The sequence below is a fragment of the Peromyscus eremicus genome, chromosome 17, assembly GCF_949786415.1.
Source record: "Peromyscus eremicus chromosome 17, PerEre_H2_v1, whole genome shotgun sequence".
In the NCBI taxonomy this organism is placed as follows: domain Eukaryota; kingdom Metazoa; phylum Chordata; class Mammalia; order Rodentia; family Cricetidae; genus Peromyscus; species Peromyscus eremicus.
The window spans coordinates 10,713,146-10,736,863 of record NC_081433.1 but is presented as its reverse complement, the minus strand read 5'-3'; the positions used below and the strand labels follow the sequence as shown (position 1 = coordinate 10,736,863).

At 41.5% G+C, this 23,718-nt stretch overlaps 1 protein-coding gene across 1 annotated transcript in view; it reads left to right on the top strand.

The window, feature by feature from the left end:
- Positions 1-23,718, top strand: part of Csmd1 (CUB and Sushi multiple domains 1) — a 1,274,530-nt gene that overhangs the window by 1,200,969 nt on the left and 49,843 nt on the right. Inside the window, 3 exon segments of the mRNA XM_059244994.1 lie at positions 1,023-1,208; positions 10,333-10,527; positions 19,327-19,500. Coding sequence (XP_059100977.1) covers positions 1,023-1,208; positions 10,333-10,527; positions 19,327-19,500 — 555 coding nt within the window.

Below are 23,718 nucleotides of genomic sequence, written 5' to 3'. Positions count from 1 at the left end.
ACCAGCTCATAATTCTTCACTCTAAAATGTCCTAGTGGTATGGTTTCAGCAGTGGTGAGGGTCCCCTAGACATCAGGAAGCATCATGGTAGGACCTTGTTTGAGAGAAGTTGATCACCTGTTGAGTCAAGAAGGCAGTGAACTTGGAGGGGCCTGTCTTGTTCTTTCTTTTCTTTTCTTTTTCTTTTTTTTTTTTTTTTGATTTTTCAAGACAAGAGTTTTTCTTTGTAGCCTTGGCTGTATTGGAACTCACTCTGTAGACTAGGCTAGCCTTGAACTCAGAGATCTGCTGTCTCTGAATCACAAGTGCTGGGATTAAAAGCATACAACACCACACCCAGATCTGACTTGCTCTTTCAACAGCTTTGTTAACTCATTAGAACTAGCCTGGTACCTAGGAGAATGCAATCAATTTCAGGATGAGAAACCCCAGAAAGCCCCCAGCTCTTAAATATTCCACACCTTATTTCCACAATGGAGACCACATTCCCAACACAGAAGCCAGCAGAGGGCATATCACACAAAGCACAGGATCCTTTAAAAAGAACTTCCTATGTGTTAAAGAAAATGAGTTGGAAAAGGTGGAGATGGAAGGGAGATGGGCGACTATGCACCCATGGCTAATTCATATGGGTCTTGATATCTAAAGCAATTGTTGTGATGATAAGGAAGTAGCCAACCCTCTGTTCTCCTGCCCAAAGTCACTCTGGGGAGCATATGACTTGAACACACAACAAAACAATCAGGCTGTGACTAACCGGCATATGAGAGTCATCACCCAGTATTTCCAGTATCCCTTTGATACTGTATTTTACCTGGAATCATTTTCTTCCATTTTGATAAGCTTTCCAGTGTTGCTCTTTGCATCCTTAAACACTTTGCATCCTTAAAATTCTGAAAATGTGTGTACTTTTGACAAAACTGAAGAATATAATCAATAAATTTTTCTCTGAGATGAAAAATAAAGATCAAATTAGTGAAGTTCTTTAAGAATAACCATGGTTTTCTTCCTTATCTCTTCAGCTGTGTCCTGTGGAATTCCAGAGGCTCCGGGAAATGGCTCATTCATAGGCAATGAGTTCACCTTGGACAGTAAAGTGACATATGAATGTAATGAAGGCTTCAAACTGGATGCCAGTCAGCAAGCCACTGCCGTGTGTCAGGAGGATGGCCTGTGGAGCAACAGAGGGAAGCCACCCACATGCAAACGTAAGTGTTCCTCCCAATTGCATGCTTCTGGAGATTTCACAGGGACCTGTGTTCACTGGGAGCAGGGGTGAAGTTAGCTTCCAGAATGCAGGCAGACCCTTCTCAGTGTTGTGAGTACCTGGTCCCTTTCATCTTAACAACATAAAAAACTTCCACAGAGACAACTCCAACCACTTACAATTAACTGTGTATTCCTGGATGGTAGCCTAGTAAATCCTGTGAATCCCATCACAATCTGTAACACGTAACTTACCCCACCAAACCTTATTCTGGTGCCATTTTCAGTGTGGTCAGAAACTACTGAACCTGAGAACAACAACACTCAACACAGAGTGTGAAAACATAAAGCAGTGTGAGTTCTTCTCTTCACTTCACATGTTTGAGTTCTTAAAAATTAGAGGTGATACTTAATTTGCGTACATGCCATGAACTCTTCATACATATCACTGGCTGCCAAGGAAAGCACCAATTTCATTTGTAAAGTGCAGTAAGACTTCTAGAATACTATTTTCAGTGCACAGAAATATTCTTACAAGAGTCAAACATGTGGGAGTAAAGGGGAGGGGAAAATGATATCATTATATTTTAATTAAAAAAATATTTTGAAAAGAAAAAAGATTCAAGCATGAAAATTTTAAATCCAGTGTCAAACATAGTCTTAACAAGTATACAAGCCATGCTGAGAAGCCAAGCTTAAAAGAAGTTAAAGCCCACACACATGTGCACACATATGTACATACATGAACACATACACATATGTATACATATGTACATGCAAACATAATTCATACAATGAGAATTTCATCACAGTCATATTGAAATTTTTGACTTGGAGTTAATCTACCCTTCCAGTATTTCAAAACTTAGAAATACAAAATGTCATTTTTGCTTTAATGATATTTCAATAACAAAAGTTTTCTTGGCCTTTGATTATAGAATTAGTTTGCTTTTTTCTTTTTGTATATTTTGATAATGTTAAATTTTTAAACTCTTTGCACAGTTTATGGAAAGTGATTAATAGTTCACCACAGTTTTTATTTTCCTTGTCTTCATTTGCATTTTAAGTCCATGTTCTAAGTCAGTTAGATGATACTGAAAACTACTGATTTTTCTTGGTTATTCTCCATTTAAACAAGACATCATTTTATATCCTGATTACTTAAACCTATGGCAAATGAAGATACTATCCTAGCTGGGACATCCAGGATCTATGTAGGGTTGTACTGGAGTATGGACTAAAGTTTCCTTTTCACTAACAAGGGACAGTTAGTCAATAAAAAACTATGTCATGGTAAGCAGAGATGAGTGTGAGAAAAACTTGTTTTAATTTTTGTTGGGAGGGAATGTTTCCTAAACTTAATTTCAACTGAAGAAATCAGGCATACTAAACACAAAACTTTATCCTTAGTCAGAAAAAAATGGATGAGTATTAAATTTTGGTAAAAATTATATATATATATATATATATATATATATATATATATATATATATATATATACATATATATATGTATATACGTGTGTGTGTATACACACACACGTATATACATAATAACACATATATAGTCATATATATTTCTCAAGCTAATCCCATTGTACCTGAGTGGGGCTGAAGGAGTTTTTAAGTGTCCTTAACAGTTGTAGTAAATTGCAGAATTGGTAGATAAAATATCAGGTGATAAAAAACATTTCTGCCAGGTGTGGTGGAGAACACTTTTAATCCTAGTCCTTGGGAAGTAGAGGCATATGGATATCTGTGAATTAAAGGCCAACTTGGTCTACATAGTGAGATCCTGTCTCAAAAATAAAATAAGCAAGGGCTGGAGAAAGGCATGGAGGATAAGAGCATTGATTGCTCTTCCAGAGGATTGGGTTTGAATCCTAGCACACACATGGAAGCTCACAGTTATCTGTAACTCCAGTTCCAGGGTATCCAATGCCTTCTTCTGACCTCTTCAAGCACTGCACATATGTAATACTGGCATATGTAGGCAAAAACACTCATACATATAAAAAATCTTTAAAAAAATAAAATAAGTAAAGTCAATAAAAGAGAAAGGCTTGAGATCTGATAAACACTAGAGATGAATGGTAAACACCTTCACTGTGTTCCACCCCAAGGTTGGCTTGGATGAAGGCTGGAATGAACAATTTCTATCTGTATCTGCCTATAACTGTATAGATCTCCTAGGCACAGATCCAAGTCTCATTTATTTCCATTTTAATTATTTACTGAGACTGGATCTAGTTGTTTGAAGATAAGACTCATGCTGGTGCCACAATACAACCAGTTGGGGCCAGTGATATTAATGTGTAGTAGGGCTTGACAGTTGGACAAAATGATGGATGGGTTTGCATTGTGCACTGTGTGTTTAGAAGGAAGTGAAGGCATTAAGCCAACCATCTCTGAAAACACTTGTCTAATCTGCAGTGCCGGTTTGTGAGCACTTTTTCAGTTGATGCTGTTCATGAGTCACATTAATTATTAATCATTTCTGTAGACCTACTATGTGCAAAGCACTAGATTTCTTTTTTTATTTCATTTGTTTTTTGAGATAGGTTCTCACTTATGTAGCTCCAGCTGGCTTACATAGACCAAGCTGGCCTTAAACTCATAAAGATACACCTGCCTCTTCTGAATGTTGGGATTAAAGGTGTACATCACTATGCCCAGCAAACCACCAAAATGTTTCATAATTAAATGATATGCAAATCCTTTCTTAGGACAGGAAAGCAAGGTAAAGTCACATCTGGAGGCTCACAACCATCTGTTACTCCATCTACAGGGGATCTGACACCCTCTTCTGGCCTCCAATGGCACCAACACACACACACACACACACACACACACACAGAGAGAGACAGAGACAGAGACAGAGAGACAGAGACAGATAGACAGAGAGAGACAGAGAGAGAGTACACTTACATATATTTGGAAACACAGAAAATATACATAACATAATAAATCAGTCTTTTTTAAACAGCTATTTTCACTAAAAATGTGTACCCACTGGATTGCTTATCACCTTCTCTTTCCCTTTTACTGTAAATAATCAAAATGAAAAGCAGAAATAGTCCTAGATACACTGAATACTTCAAGTTACACTTTAACAAAGAACTTAGCTGTCTTCACACTGTGGGGGAGTCATTGGGCAGGAGACAAGAAGGTGCCAGGAGACTAGACTGGAGTAAGCTGTCTGTGCACCAGGCAGCACATGCCCCAGTGGTCATTGGCTTCTCCATCACTTTTCAACAGGAGACAAAGAAGCATAATGTCTCTAAGAAAAGTCAAAACCCGGCAGCAATCATATAGAACATGACAACCCCAACTCCATTCCCAATGAAATCTTTTCACCAACCATCTAGCACTGTGCTCAGAGAAGGAGAAGGAGAACCAGGCCTCTAGGGCCTTGGATGTCCTCTGGGGACAAGAACCTCCTGAGGGTCTTTCTAGAGTATTTTGTAACACCAATAGCATGGGTACCGGGGAACTGAGACCAAGCATGGCTCTGTCATCATTACCCAGACAAACTGCAGGCTATTTTAGACTCAGTTATTTGGTGTTTGCCCTAGGGCTGACATTGATTAGTAGCAGCAAAACTAATGTTTTTAAAACAGACTTTTATTTAATGTCTGTCTGAACAGCTAATCTCAGGAATTATGTCCGGGACATTTAAACTTGAATCTGTTATAAACTAGATTGACAGTGAGTAAGAAGAAAAACATAGCTGCAGAGGTGCCTGTGCCCCTCCCTCCACGAGGCTCCGTATCTTGCCGCTACCCACTGGAATCCCCACCCCAATCTCTCCACTCCAAAATCAACACTGAACACCTGAAGGACTGACCTACCAACTCCTCAAATCCAACCTAAAAGCAACCAGGCTTAGGAAACAAAGCAAACCAAGCCTGAGCTCAACAGGGGCAGCCTGGAAGAGCGTATCAGACACCATCAATGAGTAAAGTTCATGTGCCAAGGTCTAGTCATAAAACACAAATACCATCAAAGACCCAAAGAAGGTCTCTCCCCCTGAATCTACATCCACCAGTCCTGTAGAAATGTTCTCACTGAGAATCACCTAGATGACCCACAAGACACAGGACTTAAAAGACCATCATAACTTCAATCAGTTCACTTTCTGCTGAGCTGACAGTCTCGCTGTCTAGGCTTCTGAAGCTCCACAGCTCAGCCCATTTCCCTCAGCTCCATCAGTGCAGGCTGCTAGAGGTCTGCAAAGGCTCCACTTTAGCTCTGAGAGGGGAGACAGGGATGATTAAATTATTTCACTCCAAAGGTATCTAATCATCATTTTACAAATCTAATTAAATGTGCTCCAACTAAACACGGTAATAAGAAGTACTTACCCACGTGAGTATGATGCGGAGAAACACTGTTAAAAGAAAATAATGAACAAAAAACAATTATATTCCACAGTTAGGGGCTGATTTAGACTAACAGGGAAGACTCATGATAAGGGCCTGTAACTACCAAAGAGAATGCTTTATATTCATGGTGGCAGCCTCATCATAGCATGAATGCCTCCAAGGAGAGAACAGCTGGCCTTTCTGCTTTGCCCCTGGCTCAAGAAACCAAAATCTCTCTCCGCAAAATTGACAGCCAGAGCCTGGAGAGAGAGGTCAGAAGTGAAGAACACACTCTTTCGGAAGACCCAGACTCAGTTCTCAGCAGCCATGTTAGTTGGCTCACAGCCACCTCGAACCCCAGCTTAAAGGGACTTGATGTGCTTTACACACACACACACACACACACACACACACACACACACACAAATAAATAAATAAATAAATAAATAAATAAATAAATAAATAAATAATAGCCAAATAAATAAATAACCAATTAAATAAACTAATTTCTTTTTAATGAAAGCCAAGATTTCCCAAGTCAGATAAAAGCGTCCTCTCTATCTCCATGACGTTTAGCAGGTAGGAAAGTGTGTCTGTTGTACAGAAATGACTCATTATTTGTGATTTCCACTCCTTTAATTTGAGAGGTAGAATCCGGTTTTGGTGCAACAATGCTGTCAACCATGTCAGCAGTGAGTAGCAGTCACCATGTTGAGTCCCTTGGGGTGGGCCACTACAGATGCTCCCTTAGCTGAAAGAGAAAAAAAAAAATGGCTCCATCATGGATATATTATATATGTGATAGGGAGCCTATATTTCTGCAAAAGTAAAAACAGAAAGAATGTCAGGTTTGCAGGTAAGCTGGCACACTCTACCAAGTTGCACCATACTGAGTTATCATAGACTCGACCATGAAAAGTCTCTCAAAATTGTCAAAAATATGGACTGAGTAAACTCATGATAACATAGACTTGTTTTCCTATATTTCTCAGATATAACAACATTTGCATCTCCCTTCAAAGACCTTGTTATTTATTTGATATTTGTCTATTGTAGTATTTGTATCCTCCATGATGAACTTCTGAAGGTCTTGCCTACTGTCTGTCTATTTTTAGCAATTAGTAGAATGAATTTTGCTTTTTATGTCATCAAGGAAATGTACAGATCAGAGATACTCAATGGGAGATGTTACACAAGTGGGAATTCTTGCCTGGATTGACTGTGCTTAGACTTCTTTGTTGTCTGTGAAATACAAATAATACAGTGATGATGATGGTGGTGATGGTGATGATGATGGTGGTGGTGATGGTGGTGGTGATGACTATAATGATGATGGTGACTGTGATGATGATGATCATGGTATTGATGATGATGATCACTCTCCTTTCTCATCTCAGTGAAATTCATCTTAGATTATAATTCAATAGTCATCACAGACACAAAAGAACTCTGGTTAGAAGCACTGACCTACACATCTGGGCAGCAGCTGCCCTCTGAAGTATCTATCTAGTCGTTCAGGTGACTATGGAATGTGGGTAGCTGCTGGAAGAACCCACTCTAAGACATTTCTATCAGATGAAGGCATGCTGTCTTGGAGAGCACAGCACGTGATGGCTTCATGTGCCTCTGGTAGTAAGCCTTCAGTGAGATGCAGGTTTCCATGTGTTACTTGGGTAAACTGGGACTCAGGGCATTACTGCCCCAGTTCACCTCCCTCAACCCCAAGGCTATAAGCTGACGTACATTCTTTGTTTCAGAATGTTCTCAGTCTTCTGTTCCAGCCCTTCACCTGAGCTTCACCAATTTCACTATCCTACAAGTTTCTCAGTTTTACCTTACTCTATTAATCTGTTTGACCAATATTAGGAAGGAAAAATCTTAGTAAAATACTCAACTCTATGTGTCACAATTCTATTGTCACACCCAGAGCAGACTTGTGTGTCTTCCACCTTTACCCTACACTTTTTATACTTTTGTCTTTACTTTCTTAAGATTCTGCTAGGGTATGGCAGGTAGAAAGGTTTTCTGAGGAGGGTGGTCTTATGCATTCCCACAGTGACAGGTGGATGAAAGCTTTATGAGCAGTTACTCAGAACCAGAAAGCATGGTTCTTAAGATGTTCGTTATTGAGTATTGCATTTATGAGCAAGGATGTTTTGGGGGAATTGGTTTCCAAATTTTTACTTAAATTATTTTTATTTTGCATATTCATGGATATTCATGGCATTTGGAGTCTACATAGAAGAGTTGTTCTTGTCACCTCACCTCACATAGTAACCCATGTGTGTGAAAATGGCTCCTTCTTGCAGGAATGCAGGGCTAGATATAGGCAAATTCACAGAGGATGACTCCTTCACCATTATACACAGGGGCTTTTCTTCCCATTATCCAGCTAATGTCATTCAGGATTTCACCACCCAATTATGTCATGGATTATTCAGATATAACTGATTTATACTTTGCACAGTCTTTCCTACAGATCAACTTTGAAAACATAAAGCCCACAGTGGGAACCAGTTTCTGAAAATGTGTTCTTCCCTCAGCAAACAAAAGACAAGATGGACTTTGTTGTTCATGCCCATCCAAGTCTTCAGTTTTCTTCCTAAGAGACTCTTCTTATTCATTTGTGACCCACTGTGGTGTCAGGATCATGGTCAGCTTTAGCCTCAGAGTGTTAGTTAGGATTTGGGGAGACTCTTCATGACAGAGGCCATTCATATGACTTCCTACAGTATGCTGTGTAATTGGTTTACATGTTTATCACTAAGAATCATTATTGATGGCTTCCATGCATTATTTATAGATTGAATTTGACTATCATATACATAGAATGCTATTCACGACTGTCTGTGGTTTCCCTGAGAATTGCCTCTGTGATGGGAGAGGCATGTCTTCAGTTTTCCCATGTATGGTTGGTTGATGTCTTTGCCATCCTGTTTTCCTGGCAAGTTCCTTTTCAGACTGTGCACATGCATGCAAGCACATGCAGACAAGTGTAGCTAACTAAGTGTCACCTGTACCTGACTTGGCTGGGAAACTATGAAAAGACATACTGATTGTAGTTTAAAAAAAAAAAAAGCATGTTGCCAAGCAGAGGGCAAGAGACACAGAAAAGACACAAACAAACAAACCAGAAGACACTTAAGAAGCCAACCAAATACTGTTTTCATGAAGAAGCAAGGCAACTGTGGACCTGTGGGATTGCTACTGAGGATGGAATTAGCCATATGAAAACTCCCTTCCTTCTGAGCAGAAGCAGAGCTTGTGAAGGATAGATCGGTTGATTAGAATGTCCAAGTTAGTTCTGGAAGCACACACTGGCAAGAGGGAAAGCCTTTTGTCTCATTCCAGCTGAGTTCAGGGTTCATATGGCTGAAGGCTTTATAGAGATTGCTGTCTTGCCTAAGAAAATAAACATATCCTAGCTGCAGAAAGACATAGTTTCTACTGTTAAGCACACCATTTGTACCTCCATGGTCATGTAGAATAGTTGCCACATCTAAAAAATATCTAAGAGACCTAAGCTTAAGATTTGCTTTTAAATTACCAAATCTTCCTCCATATTTTTTAACCTCATTGCTTTTACTCTTAAATTAAACATCTATTCCTTGTACTTTATTTGAGGATAGAACTGAAAGTTGCCATAGGAAGGAGAGATTTTGTAGCATTTCACACAGCAGATTCAGTTATAATGAGAATAAAAATTGAAAGCAAAATGCATTTATTATTATCACTCTAGAGAAACTTCAGCTATGGTTTTTGGACTCAAGGCTGATCAACCTGGCCCCAAAAGTTGTGTTGGTAACCAGCTGATGGTGACAGATGTCAACCCAGGTACCTTTGTGATTGATGCTATGGTTTTTCAGGACAGGGTTTCAGTCAATAGTCCTCACTGTCCTGGAACTCACTTTATAGACTAGGTTGGCCTCAAACTCACAGAGATCTGCCTGTCTCTGCCTCCCCGCTTGCTAGGATTAAATGTATGGGCCACTAAAACTGGATGGTTCTTACTTTTAACTTGTGAAACTCATTTAAAATTATATCATCCTTTTCATAAACAAACATATGCTCACATAGTCTCCACAGTGCATGTATTCCAGTCTGTCTGTAGGTTCTCTGGAGTCTACTGTCATAGGGCTGCATCTGAGCCTACAATATTGTTACTACAACTGTTTCCATGGCTCTGCACTCAAGAGATTCTGTCTTCTTGACTTTGGGTCATAGGAAATCCTTCCCTTAAGTTGTGCCTATTTTTGTGTGCTTGCAAACCTAGTGACATGCAGCTATAGTGTGTGCATATATTCACACACAAACACACACACATATATATATGTATATATATATATATATTTGTGCATGTATACTGACATGTACATACATTTGAATATGCATGTGGTTTTGCACATGTGTGCATGTATATGTAAGTGTACGTGTGTAAGAGTAAGTGTGTTCTCATGTACCCATGTGTGAATGAGTGCATGTGTGTGTTGCACAAAAAAAGGAATGGTTTCCTACCATTGTATCTTAGTCTGATTTTTAAGATCCCCTTCACATCTGTAATGAGATAGTAGCACACAGGCTGAGATTGGGATGCCCTCCTGTGTAGTTATTTAGGAAACAGAGAAGTCCTGAAACAAGGGTTGAAGGCATCCAGGTCGCACACTACAATGAGTTCCACAGACCAGCAGGCCCTGCCTTCTAGAAGCAGTTATGGCAAGCACTGTCAGGAAGCCGTACTGACTCTGAGGTGTCTCTCTCACAGCGGTGCCCTGCCCCAGCATTGAAGGCCAGCTATCAGAGCACGTGCTCTGGAGGCTGGTTTCGGGGTCACTGAACGAATACGGAGCTCAAGTCCTCCTCAGCTGCAGCCCTGGCTACTTCTTGCAGGGTCAGAGGCTCTTGCAGTGCCAAGCCAATGGGACCTGGAACACAGAGGAAGACAGACCCAGATGCAAAGGTGAGTGATGGTGGACCGTCCCCCAAACAGAGGGTACAGAACTCCAGACTGCAGCATCAATGAGTCACCTAGGAAGATGCCGTTATGATGTTCATCTGCTGATGAACGTAGAGCCTGTGTGTTAGCATGGCAAGCTCAAACAGGTGCTACAGGGTCAAACACCCAACGTTGTGTTTCTTTATTAATGGCAGTATTTTATAAACTTCAGAATATTAGAATAGTCAAATATTTCACATTTGAGCTGGAAGAAAAATAAAAGCCTCTGTTCAGAGAGCTAACTATTCATCTGTGTGAAAGCTATGACAAACTTTTCATTAGGGTTTTAGGAAATAGTATTTACACTGAAGATATCTGTCCTCCACAATTGTTATCTTGAAAGGGGAGATGATTCTATTCTCAGGTACATAATGAACAGTTAAGTATGAATAAATAGGGAAAAAAGACAGAGCTGACATTGTTCAGAGCATGTTCTGATTTACTCATCTCTGATAGTCAATCTTGACTGATTGTTCACAGGAAATTATGAGACATTGAAACAAGCAGTTGGGCTGTGCGAGATTTATGCAATACACAACTTAGGAAGAATGGAAGCAGAATAAAAGGAGAAAAACAAAAGAATGTGTAGTTAGCTGTTTTACATAATAACTTTAATTAAACTTTTAATACAACAGATGCTAATTCTTCATGTATTACAAGCTCCTCCCAGGAACCCAGAGATAAGTAAGGAAGAAGGCTGGCATGAGACATTCAAGTCCTAAATACCCTGCTTCCCTAAGACCTTTCCCCAAACCACTATCAGTTTGGCTGAGATGGCTTCTGGTGGCTCTGATGGCTCCTTCATTTAGGTGAGCAATGCCTGGCCTGGAGCCCACAGTTATTTTCCCCTGCCATAGTCCTACCACGTTCTTCCCACACTCACGCCACTCACGCCACTCACCCACATCCCCCAGCTCCTTAGAGCCATTTTGTGATTTGGGGGTGCAGAATTGGGGCTGTCAGGAAGGTTTAAGGTTAGCACAGAGCCTCTGATATTTTAGCTTCCTTGAGGGGTTCACAGAAGGCTCCTGTAGGTGCAACAGGCCCCACATACACCCTCATGCACCTGCTTCTAACTAAGAATGTCTGCTGTGTCTCTGTCTGCCTGCAGCAGGGTCTTGATAGACAGGGTCAACTTGATGGCACTGCCTAAAACTGCCTTTCTAGAAGACTTCAAACCTACAAGTGAATCGTTGCAGACTCGGAGCTCTCTTGATTCTTGAACCAAACCTAGAAGCAGCAAGGTGACCCTCTCACCAGGTCCTGATGCCCTGGCATTGTGCTTCTGGTTTTGTCCTGAGGATCTGGAAATCAATTGTCCTGACATACACAGTACCCTTGATCTTCAACTCCATCTGGCCCATGCCAGGAGCCACACATCAACTGCAGTCACTTCCCACCAGATGCATATACGTTGTGCATGCTGGCAACTGCTTGCTTGCCACACGTGGCTGGGCATGAGCCCTGCGCCACGTGCTGCAGCGTGTCTCTCTTGCACACTACCACAGATGCACAGCATTTTCTAGAATCAGGAAAATCCACCTGAAATCATGGTTGGCTTTGGTTTTATTATGCATGTCTGAATTTCAGGTTGTCATTCTTGACCAGGACAACCCCTTTGCTACGTCGTCTCCATCTTACCTCTCACACATCTCTGAAACTCTTGCTGTCTTATAAAGACAAGGTGTTTACCCAGACATCATTCAGGGATCCAAAGTGCCCTGGGAGCATGTTTTGGAACCTGTGAAAAAGACAAAGCAGTGTCCAGAAAGGGAAAGTTCCCAGGAAGCTGTGTTCTTACTCTTGCGACCCAGCTGAAAGTTTTTCACTTACCTGAGGTGGATACTGTTAATGTCTTAGTTATTTTTTGATTGCTGTGACAAAGTACCATGATCAAATCAACTTATAAAAGAAGTTTAATTAGGTGATGGTTTCAGCAGGTTACTGTCCATGACTGTAGAGCAAAGGTATGGTGTTGGTTCAGCAGGTGAGAACTCACATCCTGACTGCCAAGTAGGAGGCAGAGAGCTAACTGGGTATGGCATATGCTTTTGAAACCTCAAAGCCCATCTGAGTGATACACCTCCTCCAACCAGGCCACACCTTCTAAACCTTCCCAAACAGTTTCACCAACTGGGGATTAAGTATTTGAGTATATAAGCCCATGGTGGCCATTCTCATTCAAACTATCACAGTTATCACATTTATTTTTATTTATCTATTTTGGAAAAATTTTTGCATTTGCAAAAGAGCTTGTCAATTTTTGGAAACTCCTTTTCTTAGCTTTTTTTTTTTTTTTTTTTTTTTTTTTTTTTGGAAAGATAGATACACCAGAGCAGACACTCCTGACTCATTGTGACAGTTTATGGTATCATCTGGCATTCTAGAACTTATTTGCTGTTACTAATCCTTTGAAAATGACACCAGAGCCCAGGAGTTCAGAATATTCTCCAGCCTCTTCCCACAGGCCCTGTGTGGAAAGGGTACCCAACTTCAAAAGCATCTGTTGTCAAGGTTGCAGTGTAGTCAGTTCTACCTGAGGTGCTGTGCCTGTTGCTGAGAAAACAGCTGTCCTAAATGTAGTAGGTCCATGTGACACAGATGAGTTCTTTGGCTGACATTGGATGGGCCCAGGGATTATGTATGCATGTGACATAGTATGGGCTCACAGATTCTGCATGTGACATTGAATGGGCCTAGCGGACCTCAGAATAACATTGGATGAGCCTAGAGGTTCTATGTGTGACATTAGATGGGCCCCCAGTTTCTTTATGTGCCATTGGGTGAATCCAATGGGTCTCTATCTGACACTGAGTGGGCCCACATGTTCTGCATATGACATGAGATGGACTCACAGGTTTAGCATGTAACCTTAGATGGATCCATAGGGTCTGTCTGGGGTTCCCAGAGCTGCTTTCATGATATTGTTGGGGTCCTGTCTGTATCTGAGTCTGGTCAAGCCTAGCCGTCTGTTCACACTCACAGGCAGAACCTACATCCTCATGATTATGACCGGGTCTCAACGTATAGTCTCAGGTGACAGAATACACTCTCAGTTTCGAACATGTGTCCTTCACCCTCCCGAGCTTCATGGTTTCCATCTACCAAAAGACAGGAACCATGTGGCCTCTTTAAAGGCTCGCCTCACTAGGTTAGCCTCACCTCGTCAGTCTCACTCTTGTAATCAAAGATGAACTTACTCATAAAATGACCACAGAGCTGTCTGAATAAAGCCCTCGAGATTGCATAGAGAGTCTGTGTTCAGGCAAGAAAACTTGAGGATTTCTTGGAGTTTATCCTTTCCTATGTTACACATTGAAGCTGATAATTATTTTAAAAGATTTAACAATTTTAATGAAAACTGAAATTTTAATAAATGCATATTAATTTGCATAAAATGATAGCAAGTCTCCTCAATGCTAATATAAATAGCATGTTTTTTTTTATAAGCAGTAGGGATTTGTTTTCCAGCACAACAATATCTCTAAGAGTGTCCTTTTGAGTCTCCTTGTGACATGGTTGCATGAGTGTGGCTGGGTCCTCCAAGCCCGGTCTGAACTTCTCTAAATATATAGTATTAGTGGCAATATAAAAACTCAGGCAGTTAATAGTGTAGTAGCTGGATAGAAGGATGTCTGTGGACACTGAAGGAGTACTGGGGACTCTTGGACTCTGGGGCTTTTATGATGAGCACAATGTCCAAAGGTCCAGGCATTGAATTTCAGACCCAGAGCAGGGGACAAAGATGCAGGAACAGAAATGAACACACTCATTTAATTTTTGTCTCAATTTTCCCTTCAACTATTGTATCCTTGGGTTCTCATGGGTATCTGTGTCACTGGGTATCATCAACAGCCAACTTTTGTTTGGTATCTAACTACTTCTGTTTATATAACAAATTTTGGGAATTAAGTCTGACAGCCATCTCCTCTTTCAAAAGCCAGTCTAAACTCACAGAGCAAATAGAGTCAATAGGCTGTTGAGAAGCACTAAAGACTGCCTAGGTCTTACTCCTCCAAAAAAATAGGACCTTATGATGTTCATTTTCTGGACTCTACGGAAATCAATGAATGTGTTAGTTTACCATTGCCTATGAAATTACAGTTTATTGTAACTTAAATTCTATTTCCCATGGTCCTTATTTTACCCACATACACCCAGAAAAATACAAGATCAATGCTGATATTGATATACTTTTCTCTGAAATGTATATATGAAAACCCCAAGAAGCTCAAACACCGTTTAATGTCTTCATTAAAAATACTTAAAATGACACATTTCCCTAAGCCCAATTTGCCAGCCTGTGGCTGCTTCCCTATAGAAGAAACAGTTGTTTTCCATATGGCGCTGGGACTGAATCAACAGCATCTTCCAGTGTGTTGTCATGGAAACCATTGGCGTAGCGATGGAACTGTAATTTATAAAGCTTCAGTTACCTGTGGCTTATCTCAGAATGGCCAGGCCATGAGATGTGAAGAAAGCCTACTATTTTCCATTATATGTCTGCTCAGGAACCAGGATGATAAGTTTACTGGTGTGCTGGTCATTTAACCTAGGAGGGAGAACAGACCCTTGGCCACCCCCAAGCACATCCACAGTACCCTGAGATCAGCTGAGTTCCCCAGTTTCTGGGGGTTCATATTCTCACCCCTAAGTTGTTCAAAGTTATCAGAGTGTCTAGGTCTCTAAAGCATAGGAGGAAATCTTCACATGGGAGTTCTCCTTCTGTATTTCTTATCCTTCACAGGGTAGGCAGGATACCCACACAACAGAGAAGCTAGTATTCTTTTTCTCACACTTCTTATTATTTATATTTAAAAGTAAGAAACATGTCTGTTGTGGTGATCCACGAATCAGAATTCTTTACATTTTAAAATGTATATATACACAAAAGGTCAAACTGGATATTTAAAAAGGTGTATAGAGAACAATGCCCATGTTCTAGACTGCCCCCAGTTCCTAACTACTAATGAAGAGTTCTCTGAAAGCTGACCTTGGCCAAGCTGAGGTGAAGCATGGCTTCTGTGGGTTCCTGCTGCTAACCAGAGACATGTGTGGACTAGTGGCTAAACACATGGTACACACCCATCCACAGAAATCAGCACAGGATTTCCACCCTCCTGCTTGAGTGGCACTGTTACTCCGTCTATTATTAGAGTAGACATTGTACATCATGGCCTTGAACTTGAGAGACACATCTGTAGCTCTAGTGTCTGCTCTCTGCTGCATGCATGGCCAATTCCATCCTGAGCATCCTCATTTGGGATGAGGCCTTCAGACTTCACACTCAGTGACAGATCATAACTGTGGGACCCTAGACCTCACAGAGTGACCCAGGCTTGTAGTCCAGCATCACACCTTCTCGTGTTTACAAACAACCATCTCCATGTCTCTGAGCATGCCCTGCCTCTTCTCACACGCAGCAAAGTACACTGCTCCCAACTGTTCATGGTCCCTGTGAGCTATATGTGATCATGGAGCCTTTATTGACTATAGCTGTAGAAAGCATCAACATTTGAGCCTGTGTATAAGTACTCATGGTGCTGACAGGAATGCTGGCCTCATGGTGTGAGATAACATGTGCCATCAGGCTCCTCTTTCAAAGTAGATTTCCCTATGAATTCTAGTGGAGAGGAAAAGGAAGCTTACCTGTGGGGAGTGGCTTGACACTCATGGCTATAGTAGATGGACAACATTCACAGAGAGCACTCACAGGATGTCTTCTGGGAGCCCTCAGCTTAGCATCTGTGCTGTGGAGATGCTCAGTGAGTTCTGAGGGTGCTGTGGATTGTGAGTATGGACATGTTTTCAGCGGTAGGGACAAAAGCGAAGCTAACAAATCCATTTTGGGAGACTAGCATGGAGATAGGCTTTTTCCTTGTTTTGCGACAAGGTTATTTTTAGCAGTAATGGGCTCTCCCAATTAGACTTTTCCAAGTTGCTCTGCCACCATCATTAATGAGGAGGGTTTGCATCCAAAGGAAACTCTCAGCTCAGAATCCCATTATCCAGTTTCCCAGAAGCCCAATTGTTGCTCTGTCAGTTCCTTGTGATCTAATGAAGCTCATTAGAGGATAGACTTTAAATAGTCTCCTCACCAGGGTGTGTGAACCAAGGCTGGGAAGACAGAATCCAGTGTGAGTCTTCTCCCTGCCCTACTGCTAAAGGCATGCTGAGCTCTCAGCCTTGACATTGAACACATTTGTGAGCACTGAAGTTTCAACATGCATTGCTAAATATCACAGTTCAAGGTAGGGTTCACACTGTGTTTGGGAAAAGGCTTAGAGAAAAGTTCACAGCAAATTATAAAAACCTAAATCCCTCTTGAATCCATTGACATTTGGTACGGTACATGCTAGCAAATTATTGAAAGCTCACACTTGCTGCTGTGAAGGTTTCGCTTAGCGGTCTCAGACGCCGAGGAATGTGAAGGCTCTCTCAGCAAGGTGTTCTCTAGAAGTAGACTCCCAATTTCTGGAGAGTGACCCCTATAGATCATATCTAGCCTGCAAGTCTTCCTGTTTGAGTAGAAGTCATACCTTGGACTGAAAGAAGCTTAACTAAGGGTGTGTGTGTGGTGGGGAGAGCTGGGGTGGGAGAGTATTTCAATGCTACATTCATACAAGTTTGCTTCCCCTGATTATCTGCAAGATTCTGTGTTAGTTCTTGTTTGTTTGTTTGTTTGTTTGTTTTGTTGTTTTTTGTCACTGTGACAAATAACTAAGAAAATGGTTTTAAATGATCTGGTTTCATTTTATAATTTGAGACAGAATCTCACATAGGATCCCAGGTCTGCTGGTGCTTCATGGAAGTTCTCCAGCCTGAGGGTCCCAAATGGTGAGGGGGACTATAGACAAGGGTCACCCTACCTAGATGAGAAAAGCAGTTTTGAAAAGAGACATTTTCTATTGGATCACAATTGCAAAGGTTCCCAAGGGCCTGTGGTTTGGGCGCTTGTATTTCCTTGTTTCTGAATTGTAATGGGACCTTCCTAAGTAGGAGAGAAGAACAAAGTTTTTCACCTAAAGTTGCCAGAAAGTAGAGAGAGACCAAGGAGGGTCCTGAATAAGATGTGCCTTTCAAAGTACCCCTCTCCAGCCAGAACTGACTTTCCAGAGTCTCCACCACCTCCCAAGAGTTCATTAGGACTTTTAATCCATTAGTGAATTCATCTCATGATGAGGTCAAAATACCCGTGATCTGCTCACATGTCAATCATTGGATTCACTGGCTAGGATCCAAGTCATCAATATGCTGGCCTTCTAGGATCAAAGCTGTCATGGTTTAAATGTGAGATGTTCCTACAGATTTCTGGTTAGAATATTGAGTCCCCTGGTAAAGCTGTTTGGGAGGGTCCATAGCTTTTAGGAGGTGGATGGAGCCTTACTAGAGGAAGTGAGTCATTGGAGGGTCAAACCTTGAAGGCTCACATCTCTGTCTGCTTCTTTGTTGGCTGAGAGAGATGAACAAGATGCCTCAGGCTCCTGACATACCCATGAGATGTCTCTATTGCTCTAAACCACAATGCCTTTCCCGCCATGAAATTGTGAGCTGAAAGAAATCCCTTTCCTTGAAGTGCTTCTGTAAAGTATTATGTCATAGCAATAAGAAAAAAAATCTAAGACAACAACTGCCATAATATTCATACTGTGGACTCAGTTTCTTTAATGGTCTTCAGCATAGACTTTCACTGTGAGAGTGTTAGGAGATTGGCCATGATCACCTAGCTGAGGAAAACTTCATGAGGCTATTTTTTCCCATCTCTTGCCAGTTTTCTATGTCTGGGAACTCTGTCTTTTTGCCACTTGCTGGCATGGCCTTAAGTATGTCCCAGCTTATTGAGTGATCTGAACATTTCTCCTTGGGTATCTTTCTTCAGACTTCCATTCTTGTTTAAACACTTCTGGGGCCTCTGTTGGTCACCCACCCTTGAAGGTTTGGGAGCTTTTCTTCCATAAGATTCCGTAGGTTTTTGTTCTCAAGTATTAATCATCTGATGTGTAAACATGTGGGTGTGGTTAATATTTCTACTCTGGAGACCCTTAATTTACCTCCCTGAATGGACTAATTTGGGGTCACAGCAGCCATGCTCCATCATATTTGGGAGAGCAAGGATATACTTAGGACTTACAACTCCCCTGCCTATACCCATACAAGATAGTATGTGTGTACTGATTATAATTATCTATAAGGTTCATTTGCATCCTATGCAGTCAGCAACTTCACAGTGCTCATCATTGAAACAAATCATAACAATAACTAGAAGAAAAATAATCTTAGTACTAGGTTAAAGTCAAAAGTGCTGGGTTTTAACTCACCATGCTTGGTTTGGGCTGTTGGCCCTTGGTGAAGACATTTCTCATGTTCCTGGCAGGGACATGTGATTGTCACCATAATCACATCACTCAGAGGATGAATAGGGATAGAAAAATGGATAGTTAGCATGTTTGGTAGATAGGCTTATAGGTTCTTACATTGCATACTGTATGGATTTTGAAGGAAGGGTTACCAATCTGTGAGAAGGAAAGAGCAATGGGCCACTGCAGGGACCTTGGTGGCTTTGGAATAGGGTAGAACTTCTGAGGTTTTGTGTTATAAACAATAAAGAAGGAAAATCTGACTGAGACAGCTGACCTATCAAGCCCTAGCAGACCAGATCTCCCTGCAAACAGACCTCCTTGCCATATGCTCTTTATGAAAACCAACACCCATTGTTTCTGTTTTTAAGCCTAGGCCTGGACTAATACAGTTTTTCTCTTCTAGTCATCTCCTGTGGAAGCCTGTCCTTTCCCCCAAATGGTAACAAGATAGGGACACTCACTGTGTATGGAGCCACTGCCATCTTCACCTGCAACACTGGCTACACACTCGTGGGCTCCCATGTCCGGGAGTGCTTGGCCAATGGTCTCTGGAGTGGATCCGAAACAAGGTGTCTGGGTAAGCTACTCGTAAGTTCCCATATGGCATAATTCAAATAAACCTTGAAAATGGAGCACAGTGCAGAGAGTGCAAGGCTTCTGGTTGTTAAGGCTCTGGCAGCTTCGGTGAAACTGGCCACTGCCATGGCTATCTCTCCCTTTCTGGCTTTCAGAGTGTCTGAAGGTTCTTTTTGTCTAGTCTGAAAAATAAAGGATGGCCATAGCTTGTATTCTGTGGCATAGAGTCTGTTTTGTAGAGGGGCTGGAAAGATGGCTCCATGGTTAAGAGTGCTTATTGCTCTTGCAGATTCGATTGACAGAACTTAGGTTGGGTGGCTCACAACCACCTGTAACTACTGTTCCATGGGATTTCTTCTAACTGCTGAAGGCACTGTGCTCACATCTATACAACCAAACACAGACACACATATACACTTAATGAAAAATAAAAATAAAATCTTTAAATAAAACGTGCTATCTTGTAGAGGACTGAGACTATATGACACTAAAAGACCTTCACAAACTTAGCAAATAGAAATATGAATTTCCGGGGTTGGGCATTTAGCTCAGTGGTAGAGTGCTTGCCTAGCAAGTGCAAGGCCCTGGGTTTGGTCCTCAGCTCTGAAAAAAAAAATATGAATTTCCAAAAAGTTATATACATTTTACATTTTTCAATAGCTTAAAATTCCATCATGAAGTTGAGGTGTTGGTCATCTAAAACTAGGACGTACTATGAGCTGTTTAAAGTGGTACATATCTGTAATATCTTGGCTTTGTTTTTCCAAAATGTTATTCTTTGATAATTTTAAAGGCAAGAGGGAAGGTGATGTTTCCACTGGATTTCTTTGCATAAATGTGGACAAAGATTTGACTGTGCAGTTCAGATAAGCCAGTGTCTCAAAGTTTCTCCAACCCATCTCTGCATCATCACTAAAATAGCACATGCATCTATAGTAGTTTACCTTCTTCCTGCTTCCTAGCTATCCCTGGTACCCCACCTTCCCCCAGTACTCCCCAAAACCTCCAATATCCTACATACTTCCAGTATCCCGGTTCTCTCTAACATCCCATCCTTCTGTTACCTAATCTCTCAAGGACTCCACCTCTCTACATCACCTTATCCCTCCAGCACCCCACCACTCTCCAGTACCCTACCTCCCTCTATCACCCCAACCCTCTAGTATCCCACCTCTGTCATCATCCCATCCCCTCCATCACCCCACCCTTCCAATACTCTACCTCACTCCATTACTTCAACCCTTCATCCCTCCATCCCCCATTACCTCATCCCTCTATCACCCCACCCCTCCTTTACCCCATGTCTGGCACTCAATCTTTCTCCCTCATCCTAGCCTTCTGGTAGGCAACCTCTAATCATCACCCTTCAACATCCCATCTCCTTCTACCATCTTATCCCTCTATCATTCTACCTCCATTCCTCACCCTCCCTCCTTCCATCATCCCATGCCTCCATCACCCTCCCTCCATCATTCCATACCTCCATCACCCTACCTCTCTTCATCATCTCATGCCTCTATCACCTTACCTCCCTCCATCATCCCATGCCTCCATCACCCTACCTCTCTTCATCATCCTATGCCTCCATCACCCTACCTCCATCCATCATCCTGACCCTCCATCACCCCATCTCCTTCCATCACTCTACCCTTCCAGTATCCCACTTCCCTCCATTACCTCACTCTTCCAGCACCCTACCCCTCTCTATTACTTCACCTTTTTGCAATGCCCTCCTCTTTTATTGCCTTACCTTTCTCTAGAACCATCCTTTACTCTAGTACCTGTTCTCTAGATCTCTTCTAGTATCCTAGTCTTCCAGAACCTTCTCTGTGCTTTCCTGAATGTTCTTAAGGCCTTGGTATCCTTTGAGAAGCCCTCTCTGCATGGCAGTACTGATGGGGACAAGGTCTTCTCTGTCTACTTCAGTGGAATTTAGCACCAAAGGGGTGGGAGTGGGGTGGGTGATCCAAAACACACCTCTTCTGCTTTGGACTGATAGGTAAGTATGTAGGTTAGGGTGTGTGAAAAGCTTAGAGACTTTAAATGATTCTGTTTCTAAAATTGTTAAGACTTAGGGTCACTTTGTGTTCTACAAGTCCCAAATATTCTCCTTATTCTGTTATCCTTCTGCTCTAAAATAAAAGCTTGAAGCCCACAGAATGAGACACATGGTTCATTGATGGTCCTACCTTGTCACAAATGTGGTCTTTATAGGATGTCATCCATCTTGGAAACCTTTGGAGGCTGAATGACTTGGAAGTATGTTCATTTGCCCAGTAGAAATTTAAACTGAACATAAGGAGAAAGGAAAACCTCCAGGTTATGATGAAGAAAATGTGAATGGTGAGAAGTTGGGTGGAGTTTATAAAAACTAATAAAATCAGAGGATCAGAGCATTTAGCAGGGAGGTGAACAGTTGGGGAAAGATTGAGCTGTCATATAGCCACACATGCATAAAGCTGGCAGTAAATTTAGTGTAAAGATTCTTCAGCTGGGCAAATAGAGTTTTACAGTGACCATTGAGACCTGAGGGTTGAGGTTCATAATCTGCCTAACATGGTAATAGAGTGTATCCCTGTACCGGAGTAACAGATTGCTGATGGGTAGATCTCATAATTTATCCCAACAAGAATGTAGGCCCAGGGGAAACTGCAGTCAGGTGTGCAGCCATGGAATATGTGTGTGAATGTATGAGCAGGAGGGAGCAGAATTGTACTGCTGCCAGGGGAGACTGTGGGATATTCAGACAGATGGATCAATGAAGGCACATTCCTAAACCTGGCACAGATACTGTGTACCTGGCACCATAAATGCTACTGAGTTCCAGAGCCCACATGCTAACTAGAGACCTCATGAGAAACAGTATCTGTGAATGTTGTCTTTAACAATAACCCAAGTATGGCCTTTTTTAAGCTTTATTTCATTGAATTCTCATCAGGACACAATGTAAGTGTCTGTTACTCTTAACTGGGAAAGAAAAATGCTTAGAAAAGTGAAAAGCTTGCCTATCCTCATATGTCTCACCAGTAATAAGAATAGCATTTAAATGTAGGCAGTGTAGTTACAGATCAGGGGCTTCTGGCCAAGGACTTCCAGTGCTCCACTGAGATTAAGTTCATTCTCAAAATGTGGGTGGAAAGCACAGCTGCATTCTCCCATCTTCACTGAATCCAAAGAGATATTGGCAGATGACCTAGGTGTGACATGAACTATGATACTGATAAGTCCTCTCCCCTTCCCAGGACACACACCAAAGAAAGGACCATGTGCCCCAGCTCTGAGGGCCAGTGACCTCGCCACATGTTTGTGTACTCTTGCTTATCAACGTGGCTATTACTTTTCTTCCATCTCCTGATTGTTATTTGACATTTGAATCAGTGTATCATCTGTTTCCATTATTAGGGATTTCTTGAGAGAACTCTGGGTTTCTACCAAGCTGAGTGACTTTGAGTGACTTGCAGGACTAATGTGCCCTTATGGCAGCTAACTCAATGGTCACAGTTGGAAAAATGACTTTCAGTATTGTAGTTGGACTTTTTTGATGGGACTGTCAGTTCCCCAATAATGACATAGAGACTTATTATTAATTATGAAAGCTAAGCCTTAGCTTAGGCTTGTTCATAACTAGCTCTTATAACTTAAATTAGACCATTTCTATTAATTTACTTATGGCCTCATGGCTTTGTTACCTTATCTCCATATTGCACATTCTGCTTGCTATGCATCTCCTAGCATCTCTGCCTTCTTCTCCCAGCATCCTCTGTTCCCAGATATCCTACCTAGCTATTGGCCATTCGGCTTTTTTATTAAACTAATCAGAATGATACATCTTCACAGTGTACAAAAAGATTATTCCACAACACAGCATCAATCATGGCATTTGGTAAATACGTTTTTTAATTAAAAAATAGTTTTTATGCAATATATTCTGGTTATGGTTTCCCCTCCCCCTTATAAGTTCCTCTCCACCTCCCTTCCCATCCAGATTCACACCCTTCCTGTGTCTCTTAGAAAGCCAGCAGGTTTCTAATAACAAAATAAGGTAAAACAAAACAAACAAGTCAGAGCGGGACAAAATACCCAAACAAGAAAAAAAGCCAGGCCAGGTGATGGTGGCACATGCCTTTAATCCCAGCACTCAGGAGGCAGAGCCAGGCAGATCTCTGTGAGTTCGAGGCCAGCCTGGGCTACAGAGTGAGTTCCAGGAAAGGTGCAAAGC